This window comes from Hypomesus transpacificus, unplaced genomic scaffold (genome assembly GCF_021917145.1).
Source record: "Hypomesus transpacificus isolate Combined female unplaced genomic scaffold, fHypTra1 scaffold_52, whole genome shotgun sequence".
In the NCBI taxonomy this organism is placed as follows: Eukaryota; Metazoa; Chordata; class Actinopteri; order Osmeriformes; family Osmeridae; genus Hypomesus; species Hypomesus transpacificus.
The window spans coordinates 128,110-142,898 of record NW_025814031.1 but is presented as its reverse complement, the minus strand read 5'-3'; the positions used below and the strand labels follow the sequence as shown (position 1 = coordinate 142,898).

General features: G+C 41.3%; 1 protein-coding gene across 2 annotated transcripts in view; it reads left to right on the top strand.

The window, feature by feature from the left end:
- The window catches only part of LOC124465503 (cytohesin-3), a 142,550-nt gene that overhangs the window by 121,727 nt on the left and 6,034 nt on the right, over positions 1 to 14,789 (top strand). Inside the window, exons 11-12 of one of the 2 annotated variants that reach the window (XR_006955829.1) lie at positions 12,247 to 12,323; positions 13,603 to 13,620. Coding sequence is in view for 1 of the 2 variants with exons in the window: in XM_047017322.1 (XP_046873278.1) it covers positions 12,247 to 12,323; positions 13,603 to 13,674 (149 nt within the window). In the remaining variant the exon portion in view is untranslated. Of the gene's footprint in view, positions 1 to 12,246; positions 12,324 to 13,602; positions 13,675 to 14,789 lie in introns of those variants that run through there. The other variant, XM_047017322.1, reaches the window with a different exon arrangement.

Sequence of the window (14,789 nt, the reverse complement as noted above, 5' to 3'; positions counted from 1 at the left end):
AAACAGACACGCACCATGAAAGCAGAATTGGGTGACGTTTTGGAAACTGCCAAAAGAGTTGTATTTCTGACCGCACAGACACATAAAGGATATCAATGGTTTCGGCAGATTCTTGGGTCTCGGAAAATATCCTTATTTTTTGGATTGGACGTACAGTTTTGCGTCTAGGTTAACTTGTTTGAGGTGTGGATTCTAGGTACATTTCTCATAATCGAGCTAGCGTGATGGCTCTCCATAACTAATAACGATTCAACTTTTTTTCCACAATCGACCAAATTGGCCAAACAAGGTATGTACATTGAGCTTAAAGTGTACACAATCTAGCTAGATCTTTTTATTTTAGCAAGTTTTACAGAAATATGCAAACATCGAGGCTGGACTGTCTTAGCTGACTGTCACGAACAGCCAAACCAGTGCTGGGGTAACGCTAAGTGTTTGCTGCAGCTGGCGTTAATCCTACGAACAAACGCTTCGTAACTGGAAAGCTTTTACTTTTAATTGACGATATTGAACACAGATGTAAAGTAACTTGTCTTTACTCTAAATATCTTCTCCTTTTTCAATTTGAAGTTGTCATCTAGCTTATGTAGAAAATCTTCCATTCATCCTCTCTAGCTTCACGCCTTCGGTTATTATTCAAGCCTACGGTGTTAATACATACCACTTTGACACATTTGCAAGAAATGATCCGCTGGTTAGACGTAGCATGATCTTGTTAATTACGTATAAAAAACTCACCAGGGACAACGACAACATCGGCAACCCTGCACTATGAATTATTATTTTGATGTCATCTTAAATTAAGTGTCTGAACAGGACTGGGTGTGCAGGCGCTTATGATTAGTTTTTGTCCTCCGTCTTGAACCTGATACCTAGATTGTAGATTAGAAATGTTGCCTGTCTGTTGCCAATGACCAACGGTTGCTACGTTTATCCAGCAAGTTCAAGTCATTCCAGTGTTGTCCTTTTACCTTCAAATTCGTTCAACCCAGACTTCAGCAACTGGTTTTCTGCTCAATTTTCTCATTTTTTGCAGCTCATCTTTCTGAAATGTTCCCCTTTTTGTTTTGCATTTTTCTTCTTCTTTTCTTCTGTTTTCTGCCTTCATCTTGCTCCAGGTCCTTTCAAAAATACCTTTCACAGCACTATCTTCCAACTGCCAGTACCTTTGCATTTTTTTTCTATTTTCTGTGCTTTTCTGCCTTCATCTTGCTGCAGGTCCTTTCTAACATACATGTCATGCCTTTTAAAACTCCAGCAAATAATGTTCTGCAAAATTTGCAAATGTTTATGCATTGTTTCTCTTCTTTCTGATTGTTTTCATTTTGTTTAGCATTTTTCTTCTTCTCTTTTCTGTAGTTGTATGCCTTCGTCCAGCTCCAGCCCCTATCAAAAATACCTTTCGGGCGCTTTGAAGCTTCAGCTTATAACTTTCAATTTTGAGCTTTTTAGCATGGTCAGCTATCCCCATTCAGGTTTTCAGCATTCTCACTGCTGTTTCGCAGCAACAGCCTTTTCTAGTTATTATTATTGTTTCTCTTCACACCCCTAAAACTCAGTCAATATTTGGAGTACATAGACAACCTAGGCGTCAAAAGTTTCGTCTTGCTAGCGATTGAGTTGCTTGTATTGGGATTTACGTTCCGTTGTACAGTTTAGGAGGTTACAACGTTTTTATGGCGTCAAAGTGCCTTTAGTCGACGAAGGGTAATCTGTGCTAGCTACGTCACCACGTCAACACACGTTAGCAACGACGCATGGATACAACGTGATAGAGACGTTCTAGCACCAAATTGGAGCTTGGATTACCAGTGATAAATACCACCCCCAAAAAATCCCAACCATTTTGCTGTGTTGAGAAAGCGATTTCGAGTGGAACTGCAATCTCGGATGTTTGATTTAGGTCGTGAAAGTCTTTGTAAATGAGCGAGTGCGGGTCGCCCGTGAGACCGCCTAGTCTTTTAGGCGGCAGCCATGCTAGAAAGCGTCATAGTAGTATTTTCATAGCTAATTTTATAGTTCAAATTTACACTAAAAAACAAAGAGGGACATTTTATGACAATATGACTATTGTGAACACATCCACGTGGTGAGATTTTAATGTAGGTTGCTGTAAAAACTTTGATTTGTTTGCTACGTGAAAGCCCCGTCAGCCTCCATTGACGATTACGTCAGCAACAACAGTGTTGTCAATGAATGTTGACACTTGTCGACAACAGTGTTGTCGATCTGCGTCTAATGAGTATTTTCTTAATTTCGTACCAGGGTCAATTCTACATCCAAATGGAGAGCAGTGTTTTAAAGATATGGCGATTGTGAAGACAGCCATATTTATGTGATTTGTGTAAAACTTGGAATTTGAGTGAGACCGCGTCTTGTTTTGACGTTAGCCTCAGAGTCACAGACTCTGCTCGCCCACTGGCAGTGTGTAGTAGTAGGCTACAGTCATGGGCGTCGCCGCAATGTAACTTGGGGGGGTCCCCCCAAAAAAGTCGTTTGGACCCACCCACATTTGCGATCAAAATATTAGTGCATGACTGGTCTACTAGTCCAGCGATCTTTCCATTGCTTCACAATCAAATCCGTTCCACTTTATAAGTAGGGAGAATACCCATAGCAATATAATTCCACTCCACGTTTTGTAGAAAAACAGCATCAAGCACGCAGATTCAACTCCCATACTCTTTGATCGACGCATAGCGCTTGTAGCAAGTAGCACTTCAGACATGACTGTTCCACAGATGAGATGGACATAAGAAGGGTTTTTTCGAGGAAGAGGAAAGTAAGTCAAATTTCCCCAGTTTTCCCTTCAGTGGCCAAAGCACCCTTATAAGACATTCTCTGACTATAATAGCATTAGTTAAGTCGCAAAGATCCTTCTGCAAACATTATGATTATTGCTAGCTAGATAAGCAAGCTTCTTACCTGCATCTAGCACTTGGCAATACCATACTTTATTTACCCATTACAAGTGGAACAGCATTTGTTGATTTCTTAATCTGGGTGTGAAATATGTTGTGCTTTTGGCCGTGTTCAGACCTAGAAGTCTGTTTCAGGCAGAAAGAGGATGTTTTTTCCAAGTAGCTACAAAAGAAATGGCTGGTGTTTTTTTTATTGCCATAACAACCGTGAGCTAATCTGGAGTTAACCTTGCTAACATGCTAGTTTTTCTAACGACTGAAAAAAAGAAGAAAAAAACCTTTATTTCAGAATTGTCTTCCAATTTAAATATGGTTGCTCAACTTGTAATTTTGGCAATTCGCAGAATTGTATTGCTACATGTTAGTCTGTAACATGAAGGCAAAATGGATTCAACCATTAAAACCATACATCCTCTGAAAGCTTATACCCTCAGGATGTTATCTAATGAGACAAGAGACACGTCCATCTCTCCATATTAGTATGCTGCCCATGCATAATAAATTCGGTATTGGTAAATGGAGTAGGCTATATGGCTGATACTTTTTTGGGCTGTGCCATTTAGGGAAACTGATTCAACCACCTAAACCATGTATTTTCTGAAAGATTACATCCTAAGGATGTGATCTGTGGAAAAGACTACAGGTTTGAACAAAATCTACATTAAGCTCATTATTATCAATATGAAAGAATGCTCAATGCATCTCCATGTCTCCTGATATAGGTGGTAGAGATTGAGAGTGAGTCAGAGGCAGCATGCAGGGGCAGTGGAGACAGCTCTGTTGCTGAGGTGAGTGCTGAAAGGTGACAGGTAGTTGAAGATGTCCCATTGCTTATTGGGAAGTTTCGTTTTCAAAATATTTTAATGTCCAGCCCCTCAGTATATGTATAACAACTATGGTAAATAGTTGTGAAAAATGCACCAGAATGCGGGAAATTGCATCTACAAATTCTAGGGTAGAAACCCCCAGACCCCCCGCATAATGTGTCCCCCCCACTCTCAAAATGCTGCTGACGCCCATGGCTACAGTACGGTCTTCAATGCCACAGCTATGGCTAAACTTTATTATATCTTATTACACAGCTGTTCTTTAATGCTGTAGAATGCTCCATTCAGTTGAATGGGGCCTCCCAACGTTCTGCGGTGAACAATTTTCTCATATTTGACCGTTGCTATGCACATTTGACCGCTGTCAAGGGAAGTGGCCTTTTTGCCTCGGACTCACGTCTTTCGTAGCACACCGCAAGTAGTCCGGTAACTTTTCAACCCCAGCGTACTCTGTTGCTTAGCGACGTCAGCTGATTTAAAGCCTAAAAAATGTTCAAAGTCTATGAAGTTCAATGTCTTTGGCGAACTATTTCTCTGCTGATCAACAATATGAATGGTAACAAATACATTGTAAAAAGACACACTGTGTTAAGTTATTTTTGTTGGCAAGTAGCCGTGTGATAAGCGGGATAATGTATAGAACGCTGGTCATTATTGGGAAAATAAGCCCCTTCAGGGCGAAACAAAACCCCTCGCTTCGCGTCGGGGTGCTGTTCGCCCTGTCGGGGCTTATTTTCCCGATAATGACCGGCGTTCTATAAATTATCTACGGTGGCCGACATGTGCAAACGCGCTGCAAACTAAGAAAACACATGCATAGACAAAACACAAGCACATTAAGAAAACATCTTCATTAATTTGACCACACGTGCAGCATTCAGCAAACACGCTGCAAATACACACAACACAACCAAATACATAAATACGCGTTGCAAAAACGAAAGCACGCAAACCGAAAACGCATCCAGTTATCACAACGGAGGTTTTCCAGGCCTCTAGGGGGAGAGCCAAGTGGAACATCTTGATTTTCGGCCCCATGGAGCAAGAGAAAAAGAGAGAGCATATGAAAAGTTTGGACCAACATCGAAGTCTTTTGAAAAACTGTACTGGAAAGAGGAGGGGCACATGTAAAAATGAATACTAATCTTTTTATGTCGCCTCTTTACTTCGATTTTGGTCCTATTCAAAACAAACTTCTCATCTGCCCTCTCTGGTTCTAAAATCACGCTCTTCTACTTAGCGCTCCCACTGGCCTGGAGCACTTCCGTTGTGTTATCTGGATGCAGCATTTTTGGTGGCCAAGCCGCGAAGCGGCGAAGCCACCTTAAGTGTTTCTACGTATTCTTATTGGTGGCCAAGCCGCGAAGCGGCGAAGCCACATAAGTGATTCTACCTTTTCTTCTTATTATTATTATTAGGGGCCAAGCAGCGAAGCTGCGAGGCACCTATTGTAATTGGTATTATTATTATTATTATTATTCTTAAGACTGGGTGTCTATGGCAGCCCCTAGAAGCGCTTGGTCGAAAGTTGTGAAACTTGGTACACTCATTAGGGACAGTCCCCTGGTTCAAGTCACAAAGTTTTATGTCCCATACTTTGGCACTCTAGCGCCACCAACGGGTCAAAGTTGGAGTTGTGTTTACACACGCAACTTTTGAACCGTATGTCCCATTTTCAAAAGTGAGGTACCATTGGACTCCCTGGATCAAGCCGAGTGCAATGCACACCATGGCGTCAATTTCCGGTTATATAGATTTTTCGCTATTTCCGGTTTTATCAAAAACCTTTAAAAGCCTACTCCTCCTACAAATTTTGTCAAATGTTCTTCACAATTACCAGATATGATCTTCAGACCAAGCCTCACAAAAGTTATCGAAGGATATTTGATTTTCAAAACCGTTTGTCCGGTACAGCCAATCAAATTCTGCAGAAAAGCCGCCAAACAGGAAGTGAAGCCATATCTCAGCAGTTCTTTGAAGCAGTGACACCAAAATTGGTACGCCTACTCGGAACCTTATTCTAAGGATGTCCTCCAAAAATGGTGTCATGTGACTAAAAGGGGGCGTGGCCGGAAGCATAAACGTGTTTTGGCTAATAACCGTTGAAGTGTTTAACTTAATAAAGTAATTTCTTTGTCTGTTGATGTCTTGTGAGATATCAAGCCTGGCCATTGATAACTTTTCATAATAACCGAATTGATGCGGCCGCCATTTTGGATTTCATGGAAAAGTGTAAAAACCTTTTACACGCCCCAAATGTTGTCCAATGTTTACAAAATTTGGCACAGATGATCTTCAGACCAAGCTTCACAAAGGTGTCGGGATGGATTTTACATTTTCAAAACCGTTTGTTCGGTAGAGACGATCAAAGGCGGCGGCGAAGCCGCAAAAGACACGTGAGAGCGTAACTCAGCAACCATTTGTGCGATTGTCACCAAACTTGGGTTCCATTGTTCCCACGAGGAGCAGAGGAGGCCTGCGGTGTTATACCAGAAAAAAACACTGTAAACAATCACTACTTTGGAACGCAAACAGATATTTCAACCAAACTTGGCGTGTTGCATGAGTGCAACAGGTTGTTGTGACTTAATTGTTGCGCAAGTGCTATGGAGGCCTTGTCCTGCTCTGGACTGCTTGGCCCCTCCATTGCTGCTTGCAGCTATATTTGGTGGCCAAGCCGCGAAGCGGCGAAGCCACATAAGTGATTCTACCTTTTCTTATTATTATTATTATTACACTTCTTCTGTCATTGGAGTCTATGGCAGCCCCTAGAACCGTATGGTAAAAAGTTGTGAAATTTGGCACACTCATTAAGCACAATCCCTTCTTTATATTCACCAAGTTTCATGTCTTCCATTGGAGCACTCTAGCGCCACCAACTGGTCAAAGTTGGACTTGTGTTTACATACGTAACTTTTGAACCGTATGACCGATTTTCAAAAATGAGGTACCGTTGGATTCCCTGGATCGAGACGAGTTCAACGCACACCATGGCGTCAATTTCCGGTTATATAGATTTTCTGTCATTTTGAATTTTGTGAAAAAACGTTTTTTTGCTTCTCCTCCCTCAATTTTTGTCAAATCTTCCCCAGAATTGGCACACATCATCATCAGACCAACCCTCACAGAAGTTATCAAAAGATATTTGATTTTAAAAACCGATTGTCCGGTACAGCCAATCAAAATCGGCAACAAAGCAACCCAACAGGAAGTTGGATCATATCTCAGCTAATCTTTAAGAAATCAACCCCAAACCTTGTGTGATGACTCGGAACCCTCTTCTGAGGCTGTCCAATGAATTTGGTGTCATGTCATTACTGGGCGTGGCCGCAGGAAGCAAAAATGTGTTTTGGCCAATAACTGTTGATTTTTTTGCTTTTATTAAGTGGTTCCTTTGTCTCATGATATGCTGGGACATCCCGTGTGTGATACATGATAACTTGTGATAATAGCAGAATTGATCCGGCCGCCATTTTGAATTCATTGAAAAACGTTTTTTCTTTACTCCTCCTACACATGTTGTCCAATCTTCACCAAATTTGGCAGAGATTATCTTCAGACCAAGCCTCACAAAGGCCATCACATGATTGTTTGATTTTCACAACCGTTTGCCCGGTACAGGCAATCAAAATATGCAATTAAGCCATCAAACAGGAAGTTGGGTCGTATCTCAGCAAATCTTTGATGGATTCACACCAAACTTGCTGCATGCACTCGGAACCCTGTTCTGAGGATTTCTAAAGTGTTTTATGGGTCATTTGACTGCTTGGCCACCTCATTGCTGCTTGCAGCTATATTTGGTGGCCAAGCCGCGAAGCGGCGAAGCCACATAAGTGATTCTACCTTTTCTTATTATTGGTGGCCAAGCCGCGAAGCGGCGAAGCCACATAAGTGATTCTACCTTTTCTTATTATTATTATTATTACACTTCTTCTGTCATTGGAGTCTATGGCAGCCCCTAGAACCGTATGGTAAAAAGTTGTGAAATTTGGCACACTCATTAAGCACAATCCCTTCTTTATATTCACCAAGTTTCATGTCTTCCATTGGAGCACTCTAGCGCCACCAACTGGTCAAAGTTGGACTTGTGTTTACACACGTAACTTTTGAACCGTATGACCGATTTTCAAAAATGAGGTACCGTTGGATTCCCTGGATCGAGACGAGTTCAACGCACACCATGGCGTCAATTTCCGGTTATATAGATTTTCTGCCATTTTGAATTTTGTGAAAAAACGTTTTTTTGCTTCTCCTCCCTCAATTTTTGTCAAATCTTCCCCAGAATTGGCACACATCATCATCAGACCAACCCTCACAGAAGTTATCAAAGGATATTTGATTTTCAAAACCGTTTGTCCAGTACAGCCAATCAAAATTGGCAACAAAGCAACCAAACAGGAAGTTGGATCATATCTCGGCTAATCTTTAAGAAATCAACCCCAAACCTGGTGTGATGACTCGGAACCCTCTTCTGAGGCTGTCCAATGAATTTGGTGTCATGTCATTACTGGGCGTGGCCGCGGGAAGCAAAAATGTGTTTTGGCCAATAACTGTTGATTTGTTTGCCTTTATTAAGGGATTCCTTTGTTTCATGATATCTTGGGACGTCCCGTGTGTGACCCATCATCATTTGTGATAATAGCCGAATTGAAGCGGCCGCCATTTTGAATTCATTGAAAAAAAAATTTTCTCTACTCCTCCTACACATGTTGTCCAATCTTCACCAAATTTCCCAGTGATTATCTTCAGACCAAGCCTCACAAAGGCCATCACATGATTGTTTGATTTTCACAACCGTTTTGCCCGGTACAGGCAATCAAAATGTGCAATTAAGCCATCAAACAGGAAGTTGGGTTGTATCTCAGCAAATCTTTGATGGATTCACACCAAACTTGCTGCATGCACTCGGAACCCTGTTCTGAGGACTTCTAAAGTGTTTTATGGGTCATTTGACTGCTTGGCCACCACATCGCTGCTTGCAGCTATATTTATTATTATTATTATACATCTTCTTCTGTCATTGGAGTCTATGGCAGCCCCTAGAACCGTATGGTCAGAAGTTGTGAATTTTGGCACACTATTTGGGACCAGTCCCCTCATCAATTTCACCAAGTTTCATGTCTCCCATTCCAACCATCTAGCGCCACCAATGGGTCAAAGTTGAAGGTGTGTTTACACATGTTACTTTTGAACCATATGCCCCATTGTCCAAAATGAGGTATCGTTGGATTCCCTGGATCAAGACGAGTTCAACGCACTCTATGACATCATACCCAGTTCTATAGATTCTCCGCCATTTTGAATGTAAAGGAAAAGCGTTTTTTCGCTACTCCTCCTACAATTCTTGTCGAATCTTCTTCAAAATTGCCACAGATGATCTTCAGACCAAGCCTCACAAAAATTATCCCCTGGAGCTTTGATTTTCGCAACCGTTTGTTATATACAGCCACATCAAATTGATGTGGCTGAATTGATGTGGCCGCCATTTTGAATATAACGTTTTTTCGCTACCTCTCCTATAAGGTTTGTCCAATCTTCACCAAATTTGGCACAGATCATCTTCAGACCAAGCCACACAAAAGAAATCACATGTTTTTTAGACTTTCTACACTCGACTGGAACAGCCAATCAAAGTCATCAGCCAATCAAAATCGTCAACCAAGCCACCATAAAAGAAGTGAGGTCATATCTCAGCACCTCTTTACTGCATTGACAACAAATTTGGTATAGGGACGAGGGACCCTGTTCTAAAGAAGTCCAAAATAGGTCATGCCATTTCACCTCTAGGTGGCGCTGCAATAGGCAAACATTTTCAGACCAAGCCTCACAAAAGACATCACATGGCGTTTTGATTTCTGCAACCGTTTGTTAGTTACAGCCAATCAAATTGAGCAACTGATCCGGAAAAAGGAAGTGAGGTAATATCTTAGCCAAGCTTTGATGCATTGACTCCAAACTTGGTGTATGGACTCAAGGCCCTCTTATTAAGAGGTTTGAGACAGGTAGTGTCATTTGACCTCTAGGGGGCATTACAATAGGTAGGATTGTGTTTTGACCAATAACTGTTGATTTGTTTGGCGTATTTAAGCAATTCCTATGTCTCGTGATATCTTAGGAGATCCCGCGTCTGATGCATGTTAACGCGTGATACCAGACGAATTGATGATGCCGCCATTTTGAATGAATGAATAAAACTTTTTTCCTTACTCCTACACAATGTATCCAATATTCACCAGATTTGGCACAGATTATCTTCAGACCACAATCACCTTGCCATGTAAAAATATGCCTGAATTACAGCTGTTTAAACTCGGGCCAAATCTGACCATGCGTGCCACAAGAGGAACGGCTTCCTTTTTGTATTCAGTAACTGTACACAGCAATTCCCAGTGCTGATAATGGCTCACTGGGATAGACTGGCTCCGTTGAAGTGCAAGGTCATAGGTTCGAATCCAGGCAAAGTCTCAGGCATGTCATGATACTGGTTTATCTGTTTAGTGAAGCCAGGTATGTGACAGTAGCTGTCGAGCAGTATAATCATAATGGCCACGATAATGTTTCATTCTCAGGGGATTTATACTCATGAAGAATCCGATTTATTGTGCTTTGTAGATATAGTGAATCTACATCTAGCCAGTGCATCGGATTTCTTGCATCATAACTTCTGAACAGATTTGTCATAAATCACAAGATTGGTCTCTTCTGATTCTACGTGGCATACCAAGTCGAAATATATCACATTGTCCCGTGTCCACCATTTTGGGCGTCGGCCATTTGGAATTTTCATAAAAACATACTTTTTTGAACTCCTCGTTTGCCGTTGCTCCTATTTTCATGGACATGTAATCAAATCATTTTCAGACTACAATCACCTCGATTTGTCAAAATATGACTGAATTACAACTTTTTATACTTGGTTCAAATCTGACAACGCTTCCCACAGGAAAAACGGCTTACTTTTTTTTAAATAGTAACTGAACACAGTAATTCCTTGCACTGAGAATAGCTCACTGGGATAAGATGGGTTCCTCTGAAGTGTAAGGTCATAGGTTCGAATCCAGCCAAAGTCATCACGCATGTCATGATACTTGTTTATCTGTTTAGTGAAGCCAGGTATGCCACAGTAGCTGTCTAACAGTATAATCATAATGGTAATGATAATGTTTCAATCTCAGGGGATCTATACTCAAGAAGAGTCAGATTTATTGTGCTTTACAGATATGTGTCCTCTAACCTCTAGGGGGGCGATCCCATGTCTGACACATGTTAACTTGTGATACCAGCCAAATTGATGCCGCCATTTTCATTAATTAATAAAACATTTTTGTCCTACTCAAAATGTATCAAATATTCACCAACTTTTACACAGATTATCTTCAGACCACAATCACATTGACATATCAAAATAGGACTGAATTACAGCTGTTTAAACTTGGGACAAATCTGACAACCGCTTGCCACAGGAAAAATTCTTTATATTTTTACGCAGTCACTGAAATCTGATTTCCAGCACTGAGAATAGCTCACTAGGATAAATTGGTGTCCTGGCAACGTCAGAGGTTCAAATCCAGCCAAAGCTGACAAGCTTGTCATGTCTCTGATTCTCTGTTTAGCGAGACTATAAGCCACTGCAAAGAAAGCCAGGTAAACCGCAGTCACTAGATGTCGAAAGTTTCTTCTGGGTCATCTGACCTGCTTGGCCACCACATTGCTGCTTGCAGCTATATTTCTGTTTGCATTTGTTTTTGGGGTTTGCGTGTTTTCCTTTTTGCAGTGCGTTTCTATATTTGCAGCGTGTTTATGTATTTGGTTGTGTTGTGTGTATTTGCAGCGCGTTTCTATATTTGCAGCGCGTTTGCTGAATGCTGTGCATGTGTGGTCAAATACATGTTTTCTTAATTTGCTTGTGTATTGTAAATTTGCTTGTACTTTGTCTATTTGTAGCGTGTTTGCACATGTCGGCCACCGTAATTAACCCTTACAAAATAAACGTTCTAATTTCCAGCGCTTTCAAACAATCAGTAAAGTGTGGATAGCAACAGCAGTTAGCTTGCCTCTAGCAAACTGCTTTTGAATTAGCCATGTCCCCCTAAATTAATATCAAACTTATTTACATTTTGGGGGGCTTATTTTCAGTTAGCAGACGGTACTATTTGAATCGCAATTCCATCTGAAATACTGCCAGTGACAACGTTGTTACAGTAGTTTGTTTCAAGAGTTTTTTTTGTTTCAAAGGGTGTTCTTAATGAATTATGCAATATGAGTTGGCTAAATGCTTGAAAATATCACTAGATGGGAAAACGGACCCACCTGCAACCGATGCAAGCAAGCACACCCTACAATTTCCCCAGAAATTGTACCCTCTCTAGTTTAATACTGTTACCACTATCTGGTAGTGTTTTTTTTTTTATATATATATAAAGTTTTCCTATGAAGGCTACCAGTCTGTCACTAATGCCATTGCGTCATTTCCTGTTTCCTCTTTTACTTCCTGTCAGGAGGGCGGGTAAAGACTTGGAAGAGAAGGTGGTTCATCCTAACTGATAACTGCCTCTACTACTTTGAGTACACCACAGTAAGTCTACCAGGGTGGAGATAATATATGGCACAGTACAACCAATCATAGTTATCATAATCACAACAATCACATTAGTGTGTGTATGAGTGTTTATGTGTGGTTGCATTGTGTGTGAAAACAAATGACCTGTGTGCTTATGGCTGCATGTATCTTCCTCTGTGTGTGTGTGTGTGCGTGTGTGTTTGTGTTTGTTGTGTGTGTTAAGGCCGATATATGCTTCTGCGTTTTTCGAAAAACGGACACATGGGAACGCCGTCGTCTCCGTGGAACGCCCTCTAAAAGCTCTCCGTCAGCCCTCGTAGAGCCTCGGACAGCTTGACGTGCACATCCTTAATTTTGTAACTATCCGTCGTAGCTACGGAGAGCTACGGAGAGCTACGGAGACCCCCTTGGCTGTGATTGGTCAGTATTAAGTACCGCTTGCGTCAGGGGTAGGGGCGGGGTTGCCGTGATAGCAGGACGAACAGAATCCTTTGACTGCCATTGCTTGTAAAGTTTTTACAATTCATATTTCAGCTAAACGGTAAATCAGAATCTGAATTAAAATGTGATGAGAAATGGGCAGTGTAGTTGCTGAAAATGTGCATATTTTATTGATGGAATGGCTAATTTGTAAATTTGCTCCGACTTTTCGGTAACCTAGGTAAATAAACACTCAGCGACGTATAAACAAAAAACCGTTGCGCCACCTACTCTTCTGGCGGTGAATTGTTTTCAGCACCCACAGCCTACGGAGAACCATAAACGCAGTCTATCCGTCCGTATCCGTGCGTATCCGTGCGCCCGCCCATCCGTAAACGGAGACGCAGAAGCATATTTCGGCCTTAAGACTTCATCTGTCTGTCTGTCCTAGATAAAAGCATCATCAGCACTTTGGTCTCCTCTGCCCTGGTATTATCCTTGTGGATGCTATCATGATGTCCTGTCCCCTAGACACTGGCACGCTTGACACATGCATTATTTCCTACATTACAGAGAACAGACCACAGGGTAGTGAAGGTTGTTTTCCAGACTAGGAAAACATGTCACAGCACATTTTGTCCCCTCTCCCCTTCTCTGCCTCTCTTCATATCTCCTTCCTTCCCTCCCTCTCTCCCTCTCATTCTCTCTTCATCCACCTCTCTATGTCTATCTCTCCCTCATCTTCTCTCCCTCTCTCTCATTCTCTCTCTCTGCCTTGCTTCATATCTCCTCTCCCTCTCCTTCTCTCTTCATCTCCCTTTCTCTGACCTGGCCTTGGTGCTTGCGTCTCTCTCTCTCTTCCTCTCTTCACCAGGATAAGGAGCCTCGAGGCATCATTCCTCTCGAAAACCTCAGCATCAGAGAGGTGGAGGAACCCAGGAAACCAGTGAGTGTTTGTCCTCATTGGTCAACGCCTTAACCCTGACCTCAATATACACATTATACAGGACTGTCTCAGAAAATTAGAATATTGTGATAAAGTTCTTTATTTTCTGTAATGCAATTAAAAAAACAAAAATGTCATGCATTCTGGATTCATTACAAATCAACTGAAATATTGCAAGCCTTTTATTATTTTAATATTGCTGATTATGGCTTACAGCTTAAGAAAACTCAAATATCCTATCTCTAAATATTAGAATATTTCCTCAGACCAAGTAAAAAAAAATATTTATAACAGCAAAACAAAATCAAACATTTGAAAATGTCCATTAATGCACTCAGTACTTGGTTGGGAATCCAAGTTCTGGCACTGTGGGCAGGTGCCAGATCATGCTGGAAAATGAAATCCTCATCTCCATAGAGCTTTTCAGCAGACGGAAGCATGTAATGCTCTAAAATCTTTTGGTACACAGCTGCATTTACTCTGGACTTGATGAAACACAGTGGATCAACACCAGCAGCTGACATGGCTCCCCAAACCATCACTGAGCATGATCTGGCACCTGCCCACAGTGCCAGAACCACCAGTAACTGGTGTACTGAACATGGCATTACTGTCCTCGATTGGCCTGCCAATTCCCCTGACCTGAACCCCATAGAGAATTTGTGGGGTATTGTGAAGAGGAAGCTGAAAGACACCAGACCCAACAATGCAAATGAGCTAAAGGCCGCTATTGAAGCATCCTGGGCATCCATAACACCTCAGCAATGCCACAGGCTGTTTGCCTCCATGCCACGCCGCATTGATGCAGTAATCCGTGCAAAAGGATTCCCAACCAAGTACTGAGTGCATTAATGGACATTTTCAAATGTTTGATTTTGTTTTGTTGTTATAAATCTTTTTTTTTACTTGGTCTGAGGAAATATTCTAATATTTAGAGTTAAATAGTATATTTAAGTTTTCTTAAGCTGTAAGCCATAATCAGCAATATTCAAAGAATAAAAAGCTTGCAATATTTCAGTTGATTTGTAATGAATCCAAAATGCATGACATTTTTGTTTTTTTAATTGCATTACAGAAAATAAAGAACTTTATCACAATATTCTAATTCTCTGAGA